The 14,066-nt window shown below is 40.4% G+C and overlaps 2 protein-coding genes across 3 annotated transcripts; one reads left to right on the top strand and one right to left on the bottom strand.

Moving 5' to 3' along the window:
- Positions 1-5,610: 5,610 nt before the first annotated feature.
- LOC126796704 (uncharacterized) lies at positions 5,611-9,173 on the bottom strand. Its single transcript, XM_050523449.1, has 11 exons — positions 9,166-9,173; positions 8,828-9,077; positions 8,631-8,673; positions 8,494-8,544; positions 8,331-8,409; positions 8,109-8,154; positions 7,918-8,016; positions 7,609-7,677; positions 7,205-7,502; positions 6,892-7,025; positions 5,611-6,501 (listed from the first exon to the last, which is right to left on the bottom strand). The coding sequence occupies exons 1-11, from the start codon at positions 9,171-9,173 to the stop codon at positions 5,611-5,613; spliced, it is 1,968 nt and encodes a 655-aa protein (XP_050379406.1).
- A 1,493-nt stretch (positions 9,174-10,666) lies between these two features.
- LOC126799654 (uncharacterized) lies at positions 10,667-13,538 on the top strand. 2 transcript variants are annotated; one of them, XM_050526896.1, is made up of 3 exons: positions 10,667-10,915; positions 11,097-11,157; positions 11,547-13,538. In XM_050526896.1, exon 3 carries the CDS (start codon positions 11,547-11,549, stop codon positions 13,209-13,211), a length of 1,665 nt encoding a protein of 554 aa, XP_050382853.1. In that variant the 5' UTR covers positions 10,667-10,915; positions 11,097-11,157; the 3' UTR covers positions 13,212-13,538. The 2 variants fall into 2 exon arrangements, with proteins under 2 accessions (XP_050382853.1, XP_050382852.1); XM_050526895.1 differs by lacking the exon at positions 11,097-11,157 and having other exon boundaries at positions 10,674-10,915.
- The last annotated feature ends 528 nt before the right edge of the window (positions 13,539-14,066 follow it).

Genomic DNA, 14,066 nt, shown 5'->3' with positions numbered 1-14,066 from the left:
ATATTAAGCAGCAATTATCCAACAACAATGGCATGAGTGGAAATTTAAGATGCTTGTTATATTTGCTTGATTTCATACATAGATTACAATTGTATATATAGTCTAATTTACACTAATTGCTCTGTAATTCCCGGCTTGATTCATGCCGACACTCCCCCTCAAGTTGGTGCATACATATCAACCATGCCCAACTTGCTAAGTGAATCATAAAAGACCTTTTTAGACACTCCTTTTGTGAGCATATCGGCAAGTTGCTCTTCTGTAGAAACAAAAGGAAAACTAATGATCTTCGCTTCTAGTTTTTTCTTTATAAAGTGACGATCAACCTCCATATGTTTCCTACGATCATGGTGCACAGGATTATGTGAAATATCAATAGCTGCCTTGTTGTCACAGTACAGCTGCATAGCACATTTAGGCTTAATACTAAAATCTTGTAGCAAATTTCTAAGCCATAATAATTCGCATACTCCCTGAGCCATACCTCTGTATTCTGCTTCAGCACTTGATCGAGCTACCACATTTTGTTTCTTACTCTTCCATGTAATAAGATTACCCCCAACAAAGGTGAAATACCCTGATGTGGATCTCCGATCTGTGATATTTCCAGCCCAGTCTGCATCTGTGAAGCCACAAATTTCAAGAATATTATTGCGATTAGAGAACATTACTCCTCTCCCCGGAGCTGACTTCAAGTACCTTAAGATCCTTATAACAGCATCCATGTGGTCCTCACTGGGATTATGCATGAACTGACTTACTACACTTACTGCATACGCAACATCTGGTCTGGTATGTAATAGATAAATCAGGCATCCAACTAGCCTCTGATAACGAGGTTTTTCAGTAGGGACTTGATCTGGGTACTCTGCTAACCGATGGTTCTGCTCAATAGGAGTATCAATGGGAGTGCAATCCAACATACTTGTCTCTGTTAGAAAATCAAGAATGCACTTCCTCTGACATAAATAGATACCTTCATTTTCCCGGGCTACTTCAATGCCTAAGAAGTACTTGAGTGTACCTAGGTCCTTCATCTCAAACTCTTGGGCAAGCTGTTTCTGTAATCTATCCATCTCAACAGCATCATTCCCAGTAACTACCATATCATCAACATATATAATTAATGTTGTTACCTTCTCTTATTGATGTTTGAGAAATAACGTGTGGTCTGAATTACTCTGTCTGTAACTAATTGTCCTCATGAATTGTGAGAATCTTCCAAACCAAGCACGAGGTGACTGTTTAAGACCATACAATGACTTTCTCAATCTGCATACAAAGTTACTCGGAGAAGCGGTCATATATCTAGGCGGAAGATCCATGTATACTTCCTCTGTTAGTTCTCCATGAAGGAATGCATTCTTAACATCAAACTGTCTAAGTGGCCAGTTCAAGTTAGCAGCGACAGGGAGCAATACCCGGATAGTGTTTTTTTTGCAACAGGTGCAAATGTCTCATCATAGTCTATGCCATATGTCTGGGTGAACCCCTTTGCTAACAGTCGTACTTTATACCGGCTTACTGACCCATCTGGATTATGCTTCACTGTAAACACCCAATGACATCCTACAGTCTTCTTGCCATCTGGTGGAGGTACAAGCTCCCAAGTATTGTTCTTTTGTAATGCTTCCATCTCTTCCTCCATTGCTTTTCTCCATTTTGGATCTCCCAATGCATCCTGCACTTTGTTAGGTACTGATACAGTAGATATTTGATTCACAAATGATTCATATGACTTAGATAATCTTTTGGTAGATATAAAATTTGCCACAGGATACTTGGCTTTAGTCTGAAGGGTAGGTTCATATTGTTTTGTTGGTTGACCCCGAGTAGACCTATTTGGCAAGACATATTGTCTACTATTAACCTCAGGAGAATGACTAACCTCAGGTGAGTGATCTTCTGTACCAGGTGAGCATTGGTCAGGTGTATAAATGACTGTACGGGAGACATGAGGGGCAGTTGTGTTGTCAGCTTCTGGTGCCTGAATCTCTGTAGTGACAACCTCCGGCGGTGCCTGTGTAGTTGACACATTGGTAATCTCATAGACGGGCTCACTTGTCACCATATCGATGGGCTCACTTGTCTCCCCCTCTCCATGATACAGCTCTTCAAAATATGAATTCTCCTCCTGAAGAGCAATATCAGAAGAGGAAAAATAACTCATGTCCTAAAAAAAGGTAACATCCATAGTGACATAGTACTTCCGGGTGGGAGGATGATATCACCGGTATCCTTTCAGATGGCTTCCGTACCCAACAAACACACATTTAACTGCCCGGGCATCCAACTTAGACCGTTGATGTGGTGGAAGATGAACAAAAGTAACACAACCGAAAACACGGGCAGGAAGATTATGAAAAGAGGGTAATGAGACATGAGATGCAAGCACCTCATAGGGAACTTTCCCTTGAATGACACGAGATGAAAGACGATTAATGAGGTGGGCGGAAGTAATGACAGCATCACCCCAAAGGTATTTAGGCATATGGGCACTAAAAAGAATACACTGAGCCATATCAAGTAAATGACGATTTTTTCGTTCAGAAATCCCATTTTGCTCAATTGTGTAAGGACACGTTGTTTGATGAACAATTCCGTGTGTGTTAAAGAATTCCTGAAAGACATGATTCACATATCCCCCCCATTATCAGAATGAAGAACTCGAATGGTGACATTATATTGTGTTTGGACAGAGGCATGGAAGACACGAAAAGCTGGGAAAACCTCATCTTTATTTTTAAGAAGAACAATCCATGAAACACGTGTGCAATCATCAATAAATGACACAAAATAACACATTCCTGACACAGTAGGCTCTTTAGAGGGTCCCCAAACATCAGAATGAATTAATTCAAAAAGAATAATAGTTTTAGAAGTACTAGGGGAATAAGTAGATCGATGACTCTTGCCCAAAACACATGTCTCACAACGTAAAACAGACTCGTCCACACTAATAAATAAAGAGGGCATAGATTTTTTCATAACACTAAAATATGGATGTCCTAAGCGACGATGCCATAACCAAATTTCACTTAGCTTGTCAGAAGTGTAGAGTAAAGCGGTCCAAGACTATCCCCCTGGTTTTTCCCCGGCGTAAGTCAGTTCCAGATGAAACAACCGGCCCCTCAGAGACCCCCGACCAATTACCCGTCCGGTGAGAAGATTCTGAAATACCACATACATAGGAAAAAATGTGATAGAACACTCACCATCAGCGTTCAGTTGGGGAACATATATCAAATGATGAGATAAAACAGGTACATAGAGCACATTGTGAAACTCTATGGTGGGAGTAATACGAACGGACCATGTCCCTAACACGGGGAATGCCTCACCATTAGCATTAGTAACATAGGGTACGGGTAGAGGCGACAATATGGTAAAATAAGATTTGTCATAAGTCATATGATCAGACGCACCGGAATCAATAATCCATGTACAAGAACTAACAAAGTGAGAAATATTAAAAGCCATACCAATTTGACCACGACCATCGATGGAGGCTGTAGGTGCTCCTCCAGCGGTACGAGAATTAGGCCTCGTAGGCCTAAGGTGTGGATACAATTTCTAACATGTCGCACGAGCATTGTTAGTATCATGGCAATAAGGACAAGTTGGCCAAGTTGGGCTGTGATGATTCCCTAAGCCTAGTGGTGGTCTTTGTCGATGAAGGGGAGCTGAAGTTGCTTGCGGAATAGGTGGTGCCTGAGAACGAGCATGAACAGTAAGATTAGAAATGACAATCGGTGCCTGAAGACTACTCTCTTGCTGAGTCTCATGCTTTTGGATATATGTGAAAGCGGTGAGTAGAGAACCCTCCATTTCGTGTCCAAAACCCATTAAAAGAAACAATGTAAAAAATTAGGGATTAGAGAGCAAAAAACAAAAAAGGAAGAATCTGGCTCCGGTGCACTTGCACTGACGATGCACTGGAACTGACGGTGGACTTTGTACTGACGGTGCACTTTCACTGACGGTGCACTTGCACTGATAGAAAGAAAAGATATTGAATCTGGCAGAACCGGGTCGGGTCGAACCGAGTCTGGGCCGGGCCTGGTTGAAGCTTGGGCCGGGGCGGGGCGGGGCAAAATGTAACCGGGTCGGGATTTAGGTTTTAATCTTTCCGGGGCAGATTCGAGAGTGATCTTGAGAGAGGCCGATTCGAGAGTGATCTGGCGGTGATTGTAGAGGAGCGACTTCGGGCGAGTGCGGAGGAGGCAGCAGCATCGGCGTCGGAGGGGGAGGCAGCAGCGTCGAAGGAGGCAGCGGTGAGCACGAGGGCGGTAACCGGTCGGAAAAGAGCCAGAAAAAAGAGCACGAAGGCTCTGATACCAAGTGGAAATGTAAGATGCTTGTTGTATTTACTTGATTTCATACATAGATTACAATTGTATATATAGCCTAATTTACACTAATTGCTCCGTGATTCACGGAGGGAACCACGGGCCGTGATTCCCGGCTTGATTCACGCCGACAACATGGACGAGGAGTATGAAGCCATCTTCTCCGGGCATCTGACCGGAATCGGTGTGCCGTATAGTGAACATGCCGTTGTTATTAAGAAGCTATTCGAGATGGTTGAGGTGGCCGAGTCCGATGGGGAAGTTCTTTGTTTATCTGTGTTGGACATCACTCAGCGCACCGGTGTTAGTCCCGGGCATGATCCGTTTGGCCCTAACATGCGTCCTGCGAGCGCATCATTTATCGGGGGTTTGGAGCCAGTGACCCTTTATGCTGGTATTATCACACGCTCTCCCTCTTGTGCTATTTGTTTGGACGATTTTGATGTCGTTGATCAACCAGAACCCATTACTGGCTTGCCATGCCGAGACCATTTCCATGTGCACTGCATTGTTCAGTGCCTCGAGATCAACCACCTGTGCCCTCTCTGCCGATAACCGATGCCAACACAAGAAGAACCAAGATTAATTAGCAACGTTGGTGTTGCTTTGTACTAAAATGTATCATCTTTTATCTATTTGTTGTCTTTCCAGAAACTATGTGGGATTCTGCTCATGCAAAGTAAAGTTTGGTTTTGTTCAGGAACACCTATGATTAATCAGTTTCATATATCTACAAATTAAAGATCGCCCCACATAAAAACAGTTAATCTTGTGTTGCTGTCAACCCTATGGGAGCTCAATCATCAACCTAAGGATACAGCCCATCTATATTGTAGGTTTCAACCAGATGGAATCATCTACACCCCATTACCCCTAACACTTAATTCAGATGGGCGCTTTGGAGAGGGATCTGTGGACAACAACCTCTTGTTTATCTGGTTAAACTTTCTGTACATTCATACTTGCTGTCAAATTACTAATCGGTTGAGCAATTAGATTTTTCTGGTCTGAAAGAAACATTATTAGATGAATTAATAAACACACGATGAATTTTTTGGTGAGAAAATGTTTTCTATTTCTTTCTTATCAACTTCAGTATTTGCTTACAGCTCAAGAGATCAGTCAGTGTGACAAGTAACCATTAATGACTACTGGTGTTGATAATAACTAACATGGGCTAGGCAGATATCTTAGTTCCACATGGCAGCTGGTACATATTGAGTCTCCCTAATATTTATTTTATCAGAGCAGTTGAGCTTGATCAACACTTGGAACCATTCTGCAAGAATTGTTCCTGACCTGAAGAACTTACCTTAGCAAGTTGAGTTCTCCAATATGGCACCTCATGACCTGAAGAACTTATCTTACCAAGTTGAGCTCTCCAATATGGCAGATCGAATGTGAACTGTTGAGACAGTGGATTGAATCGGTCTGGTTTTAGCACATGGCTCATGTGAGATAAAGTTCTGATTTTATGACTTTGGCCTTGAGCAGCTTTTGGTTCATCATCTTCTTTCACAGGAGCAGGAGTCAATTTATATGTGCAGCTGTTTTTACTAAGACTTGCAACTTCCAGGTTTCGGTTTCTCAACACATTAGACTCAGAGTCTGAAACTGCAACGAAAGACTCTGCATGATTAGGCAGCTTACCTCGGTTTAATATCATTGCTGTTGACTTGTTGCCAGTGCTTTGTGACTCAGCAGCTATGCAACTGCGGTCTCCAGTGTAAGCTTTCAAGGGATAAGAATCCAGCTGATGAATCTCATTGTTGCCAGAGCTTTGTAACCCAGTAGCTATGCAACTGCGGTCTCCATTGTGAGCTTTCAAGGGATAAGAATCCAGCTGACTAATCTCATTCCTATGATTTTGATAAAATGCAGAATGTGAATTACTTTGATCACCACTGGATGGCAGTTGAAATGTAGTACGAGTGGTCTTCATAATCGCAGGATGTCCTCCCTGAGAGGGTGCTGCAACTAAAGAAGTAGTGCTAGGTGCTCTCTCGGCACAGGTATAGGCCAAAGGAAAGCGACTTTTTTGCTGTTGGAGACATCCAAGTAGTTTCTTTCTAGCAATCATCTTAGCTGTTGGTCCTAAATCCCTGACAAATGATATTAAGCTTTCTCTGTAATCAATATCCTGGTGATTTACCTACAAAATTAAAATTATCTGTTATATTAATTCATGTTGTGCCATCAATGAATGAAACTTAAATGACAATGCACACTAGTTTAACATGCATCTTCCTTACATTATTTCTCACTTAATGAGGGTGCAGCTAGCTTGCCGTGACACACATGCACACAGAGATGACAGAAGGGAAATTTCAACAGAGTGAACAGACCATCCATTTAAAAAAAACAACAGCACAGAATATAGAAAATCTACACAGTTCTTAAATGTAAGGTCATACAGTCATGACATCCATAGTTCATGTACCACCCTGGTTCTTCGGAAATATTATCTGTCTAAAAAAATTACTTTAGACATTGCATAAAACGGAATATTGGTAGAATACAAGCGCAAATGGAAAATACTTACATGCTCAAGTTGTCTTAGATCACTGGATAATGTCAAACCAGTAGACTCAATCTGGCTGGGGAAGTAGTTCCAAGGTCGATATGTGTAGCGTCGATCTGCTTCAAAAGACCTAGATCTTCCATCATCTTTAGCACCTATAAAACATGACAATCAAGATCAAGTTACATTCTAAAGTTTGACTGCTCAGTTTTGAATTGCGAGAGAGACCCTACTGCAGTATCCTGCATTATGAATACTACTTGGCTGTCTTGGTGCAAAGAGATGTAATTCCTCATAAAACTAGGTGTACATGGAATGTCGGTTAAAGTTTTACCAGAAAGACGTTTTTGTACTCCTGTACCAATACAAGTGCCCCCAGTTTGTGCTGGAGCTCTCCTGGTATTTGATGTACCATTAAGTGAGAATCCCACAGCTTTTGATGAACCACCAATCATCATGCCAAAAGGGTTCATATCTGTAGCAACTTTAGGACATGAGTCTGGCTTTCCAACTTCAACTTGGGCCCTCCTAACAGTTCTTTGTCTAGCCTCTAAAAAATCTGACTCCAACTTCTCAGGATAAGTGTTCAAAATGTGAAATACCTCCTTAACTAGTTCATGTATGGAGCGCGCCTGCAGAAATAAAAAATGCATATACTTGATTGAGAAATTCTAGATTTGTAGTTGTAGAACATTGAGCATATTCCAAATAAGGTCTACAGATATTCAGTTGATGTACCTGTCTAAAATAAATGGTAACTGAAGGATTGAAATGCATTGCATTTTCTGTTACTAAAAATGCATCATGCTGCAAAGATATATTAATCAACTGTTAGATGGCATATTAGAAGTCACGTTTGACATCAAATGCATATGAACATTTTAAATAATCAAGGATATAACCTTTAAATAGTGAAGATAAAATCAAGTAGCTTCAGCTTTCCCATGATGTGGGACGATGAGCTCATCAATAAGTAATGGCAAAACATTATGGGGAAAAGAGGATAGAAATGTTGAATTGTAGTTGTAAAATTTAAGAAACATTAACCTCAAACTGCTGAAGATTTTTATACATTCCTTCATGTAGTTTTGCCCTCATGGTCCCAAAATCCATAGGCTCTTCGATAATATCATAATAATCCGGAACCTAATAAGAGTACAGAAAAGTTCATCACCATGGCAAGAAAGGAAAAGAATACATTCAGATATTAAATGTTAAGACAATAATGAGATACACACCTCACTGCGGTTAACTGGCTCAGCGAATATATCATATGTATCTCTCCTGTAATTTTTCAAAAACATGTATATCAGTATATGAGCATATGAATCCAGAAGTTTCTCATATATAGGTAACTTCAAATGATAACAGTATGCTCCACTTTTGACTTTTGTTATTTCATTTTCTTGATTGATATAATATAATGAATTTATGGTATGAGTCTATAAGAGGAACCTCACCTCTGTAGTATGTCTAGAACCAGTTCAAGTATGCGCTTTTCTGGCAACCACAATGCAGATAGAGCAGAGGATTGTTGATCTAACACAAGCACAAACAAGTTAAAATTGCAATTCGTTTTTCCAAAAACCAACAAGAATCAATTAGCAGAAAATGAGGACTAACCAGTTGAGGCCGGTTTTCGAATATCTTTACGAGGCCAGACTACCTGGGGATCTGATAGCAAAAAGAAAACAAATAGACTGCAAACTAGAACAGGTTTGCCACTAAAACATAAGAGAAATACAGAAAATGAGGCTCACCACTACTAGTTTGGTTATCTTCTTGACTGGTTGTCACTGGACCCTGCAGAACACATCAAATAAAATATAAATAAAAATTGAAACTTAACATGGGTACAAAACCCTTAAGGGGTTTACGCCTTCAGACTTTGGGTAACATGTTAACCCCAAGTCCTAAACTTTATCGATTTCAAAGTAGTTTATGTGAGTGCTATTACCAAATTTGGTGAGCTTGAACGAGAAAGGTAGGCAGCCCCATCCTGAGGAGCGAGTCTTCTCTTCTTTCTAGCTCTTGTCTTAGAAGCTGGTCCTTGTTCATAACCCAAGTAGCTCTTCATTTGTTGTGTGCTAGTACTACCAGCAATAGCACCAAATCTAGTGCCACTAGCCTTCAAATCTTCCAAAGCAGACAATCTGGGGCTCTTCCTATACCCTTCTCTCAACAATTTTGACCTCCCAAATCTTTTACTATAACACAGTTTATACCAAAAACCCACATTGTTAAAAGGTGAGAAATTTACACTAGACATTTTTCACAAACATGAACAAGACCCACCTGGACATTTTCAGTGTCTAGCTAGCCAAAAGCTGAACCTTTGGGGAAAAAGACCTGCAAAGCTTTACAAAAATGGCTGTTTCTGTGGATGAAAGTTTTGAGTGGCAAAGTGGGTTACTTGAGACTTGAGGTCAGCTAGAACTATGAAAATGGGTTTTGGTTTCTATTTATGAGAAAAGTGAATATATTGCAGACGAGGTAAAATATTTAAACCCTGATATATGGTCTTCTATTTGCTTCCTGTTTCATTCCATAACAGGGTCTCTCCCAGCTGGGAAGACATTAATGTGTTTGAGCCAAGTAAATCTGTAAATGTTACAAAAAAAAAATTATGTGAAAAACTGAAATGGGAGAAGAGCATTGAATTACAGTGAGGAGTGAGAATGTGGTCAAATGAAATAGGTAGGCAGGACGTTGCAGAAGTACGATCGAGTTCAGACCGTGCTGTCTACAGCACAAAACGACGAGGTCACCACCAATATTTGAAGGAGGGCTACATTGTGGAGCTGTACCCTGTTTTTACCTGCAGAAAACGAGAAGGGTGAAATTTTTACTACTTTTGGAAGTCATTATTTGAGAGGGTTTATTTGAGCGTTCCACTAAACCAATTTCCAGTTCTACTTTGCATTGAGTGAGAAATTTGACTAGAAAGCTTGGATTGATTTTTTTTATTGGAAATTAGAGTGGGAGAAGGGATAAAATTGAGATCTTTATGCGGTTGTCTATTTTTTTGTCTTGTTTACAATCTTTGTAACATATTTTGTTTTGGGTTGCACATTTGTATTAACCTTTTAACTTTCTCTACTACATAGTACACTTCATATTGGAATTTGAAATTTATGAAAATCTTGGCAATAAGGTAAAATCTTAATAATATAAATTAAAATCTTTCATTTATTTTTAGAGATAGGAATTTGAACAATAATAGAATGAGTGAGAAAGAAACTGAGTACTGAGTCCCTTGCTAATAGGTCAGTTTCATATTATACACTCATTTTATGATACATCTGTTACAAAATCTCTCAAATTAAAACTTCAATTCAGAAATTATGAATTCTCTAAATCAAAAGTGTTTAAACACTTTTGAATTTACACCAGACACCACAATATTAGGACAAGCCTAAACACCAAATTTGGTCACCAGGATGTTTTCTCTCTTCTTCTTTTTTCCATCTAACACCAAATATTTTCTCTTAGAATCAATCATTTCTTAAAAGAAAATGTTAGGAAATGAATCAAATGATGGGTCAAAGCATAAGCTTTACAACTATAGTCTATAGATGATGCCTAGCTTATCCTAAACCCAAACCCACAGACAATAGAGCGCTGTTGGGGACAAAACAGAGGACCACCAAGAAGTTACACTAGTCCCGTTTGGCCATACGTGCTAATATCTCCCAACGCGCCACCTCACTCGTGGCGTTAGTGTGATCTACCTAAATTTAGAATCTGAGTATCAGACGATAGATAATTGGATGTGATATGCGCGTGTGGTCACAACACAGCTGATTCGAGTGGGGGAGACACAAACGTCTATCTCTGGTTTCAATCTTTTCCCCAACGACTGACTCAGTGAAGTTGAAGAGGTCTTGTCCTCTATTTTTTCTGCTCTGAAATTTTTACCTGTAAATTCATTATACAAAAAGAGAGAAAAGATCGTAGCTTTATCTGAAACTTGGAGACCCCTGCATGATCGGAGCTTCTGGGCTTTGAAGATCCGACCTTTTTGGGGTTTTGATTTCTTCCTAAGGTATTTTACTGCTACCCACAAATTTGTTTTTGCATTTTCTGTTGGTATAGATTGTTGTTTTATTGGGTATGTTTTTTGTTACAATTGAGCAATTTGATTCTGTTTTCATTGTTGTGATGATGGATTTGTGGGTTGTGTTTGTTTTTACTGGTGCCGTTGTGATTTGGGTGTGAAAATTTAGAGCAAAAAATGGGGTTTCAGATGCAGAGGATTCATGAGTATGTAGTTTTTGATTAGAAAAGGTAATGACTTTCTTATTAAAAAGGTATCTGAGATATTGATCTGCTTAGATAATTCATGATCCATGACCAGCTTGTTTTAAGATATTGTGATGTCTGAGATCAGTTTTAGCTCAGCAAAATGTTAGCTCAATCTCAACATGAGCTGTTTTTAGCTTAGGGAGTTTGTTGAAATGGTAAATGTAAATCTAAGTAAGTTTACCGCGTTCAACTGGTTAGACTGAAAAGTTTGGGGTTAAACTGAACCAGGAATTAAGTCGATTGAGTAAATGCAGAACTCATTGGTTTAGAGTTTCTTGGCCATTGCCAAGGTTATACTGTCTGCTTAATTGTAAGATTGTAAGATTGTAATATATCTATGTTTTTGCACTTGTGCATTTCATCTTTTTCAGATGGATAGTGGGGTGATAGCTGATCAGTTTGTAGAACCTGCAACATGTGCACTGTGCCAGAGGGCTCTTTCACCCGAGAATGAGGCAATTGGAGATTTTATAACTGCCAATATGTGTGGGGACTGTAAGTTTTTGTACCTTGAAGATCTTGGTACCCCCACACGTGACTCTTATCGGAGAAGGCCGTCTCGGAGAAGAAGAGCTAGGTACAGTAGTTCTGAGTCAGTTGAGGTTGAGGATATTTTCTCACAACAGTTCTCACATATGATCAATCAGGTGCGGCAAAATCAATCCCCTGGCTCTGGGCTAGAGGATCCACCTGTTGGTGGTGATTCTCCTGCCAGGGTGTCACATCGCACAAGTTCTCGTACTACACCAAGTGGGTCTAGAAGATGGAGGCGGGTTCTCTCTGATACTGAAAGTGATGGTTTCGATAATGCAGATTCTCTCTATGGGGAGAATGAATCAAATATCAGTTTTGGGCGGTTCAGGGTGTCTCGTGATGTGAGTGATGTAATTTCATTTAGTGCATATGGTGGTGATTCCGATGCTTCTGTAGACCTGCAAGGTTTTCTGGATACAGAGACAATTATCCAACCGATTGATGGAAGTGTTTTTGATAGTGATACTGACATTGATCCAATGCATGCTGGTCTCAACCCGTGGAACTCTGATGACCCTGAAGAAGATGATGACGATGACGATGAGGAGGAGGATGAAGAAGATGATGAATGGGAAGAAGTTGATTCTGTGGAAAACATGGTTGAATCTGCAGAAGCCATTAGCCAACCACGAAACCCTTTGATTTTGAGCTCTGGAAGAAGAAACCGCCCAGTCAATTGGCACCAAAGGAGACATATTACTGAAGTTGACGATCCACTTCGTTGGGGAATGAGGGGAAGAAATTCCCATGACATATTATCTAACTTTGATGATTCAGACATGATGCCCTATGTTACCAATTCTGGTGATTATCTTGATGCAGTAGGCTTTGAAGAACTGCTGGAGCATCTTGCTGAGGCAGACAGCTTAAGACGAGGAGCACCTCCTGCTGCTGTCTCCTTTGTGAATAAGCTGCCTCTCATTCATATAAGTAAGGAACATGACAAGCATGATGACTTGGCATGTGCAATTTGCAAGGATTTATTGACTATTGGCACTGAAGTGAATCAGCTTCCATGTTTTCACTTGTATCACCCGTCCTGTATTCTGCCATGGTTGGGTACACGGAATTCTTGCCCCCTTTGTCGTTATGAGCTACCAACTGATGACAGAGACTATGAAGAGGGGAAACGGAATGCTGGTGGTAGAGTGGAGATCCATGTCCGGCAGCAGAATGCTAGAGAGGACAGGTCTATTGGTGTTCCTAATAGAGCTGAAGAAGATGAAGATAATGCATTTAGTGAAACTAGAGTGGGGCCTAGATTCCAAGCGGGTAGGGAACCTGACTCTAATACCTCGGGTGGAGTTAATAGTCCGGGCAGATGGTTTCTTTTTGCTGCTGCTCCAATTGTCAGTCTTGTGGGTATAGTTCTCGTGCTGTGGTTGGGAACTCCCACGGGACAGGGAAACTTTGCTGACCAGGCCCAACGCCATGGTCATGTTGCTGGTGCATTACCCCACCACAGGCAGAACAGAAGCAGGAGGTGGTGGTCTCTCTTCTGAGGTGTTCTTGAAAATTGTTGGTAAATAAGATTGGTGTTCTGTTGTTTCTTCCCTGACTACTTGTGGGCTTGTGGCAGTCGTGTTCTGTCATAGAGATCGGCAAGATTCTCCGATTTCTGATGGTACAATTATGTGGTTCGTTTAGTTATCTCTTTTAACATTATTTTCACCAAATGTGAGTTTCAGTTTTCTATATTATATCATTTATATGAAGTTGATCTTTCCTGCCACTAGACTTTGAATTGTGACGAGTTTCTTGAAGGACACTGTTGTAGCACTAGAATGCAGTTTCATTTATGAGATTCATCGCACGATTACTATAGTTTAGATCTTAAACTGACTGAAAAAAGATATCATCATCCCGATGTTTTCTAATAAATTTACTGATCATCATCGGAACTCTGAACTCATACTTCACCCGTGAAGGCTTCATATATGTTGCTCCAGGCCACTTTGTTTAGCATTTCTTCGGGTAAACAAATTATCAGAAAGTCATTCAGGAAGGTTTACAGTGTAGAAACAACTAGAGTACTAGACAGGAACAAGATAAACTCGACTTAAATCCTCACATTTGAACTTCTAAAATTCTGATATATTGAACTCCTGATACTTCCGAATTAGATGCACCTGTCCCGGAATCGGGTGATGGTGAGACGCACTTCTCGGCCGCACATCCCAGTCTGAATATTGCTATCCATAAGAAGCTATTCCTGTGCTACTGGACGACAATGCATGTTGCGTTTCATGAGTGATGACAATGGCACACTGCAAGAGTGCAATGGTAATAGCCTAATAGGGTGCCCTAGTATTTGACCCTTCTTATCACAACCATGAAAACGTCTGATCTTTTTTGAG

Source organism: Argentina anserina, chromosome 6, assembly GCF_933775445.1.
Source record: "Argentina anserina chromosome 6, drPotAnse1.1, whole genome shotgun sequence".
Lineage (NCBI taxonomy): Eukaryota > Viridiplantae > Streptophyta > Magnoliopsida > Rosales > Rosaceae > Argentina > Argentina anserina.
The sequence above is the reverse complement of the archived record's forward strand: the minus strand, read 5'-3'. Positions and strand labels throughout refer to the sequence as shown.

Excerpts from the sequence above, each read along its gene's own strand:
- LOC126799654 (XM_050526896.1), top strand. The coding sequence starts at position 11,547 with ATGGATAGTGGGGTGATAGCTGATCAGTTTGTAGAACCTGCAACATGT.
- LOC126796704 (XM_050523449.1), bottom strand. Across the intron at positions 8,410-8,493 it reads TCGAAAACCGGCCTCAACTG|ATCAACAATCCTCTGCTCTA; the intron begins GTTAGTCCTCAT and ends TGCTTGTGTTAG. Across the intron at positions 7,503-7,608 it reads TTACCATTTATTTTAGACAG|GCGCGCTCCATACATGAACT; the intron begins GTACATCAACTG and ends TTATTTCTGCAG.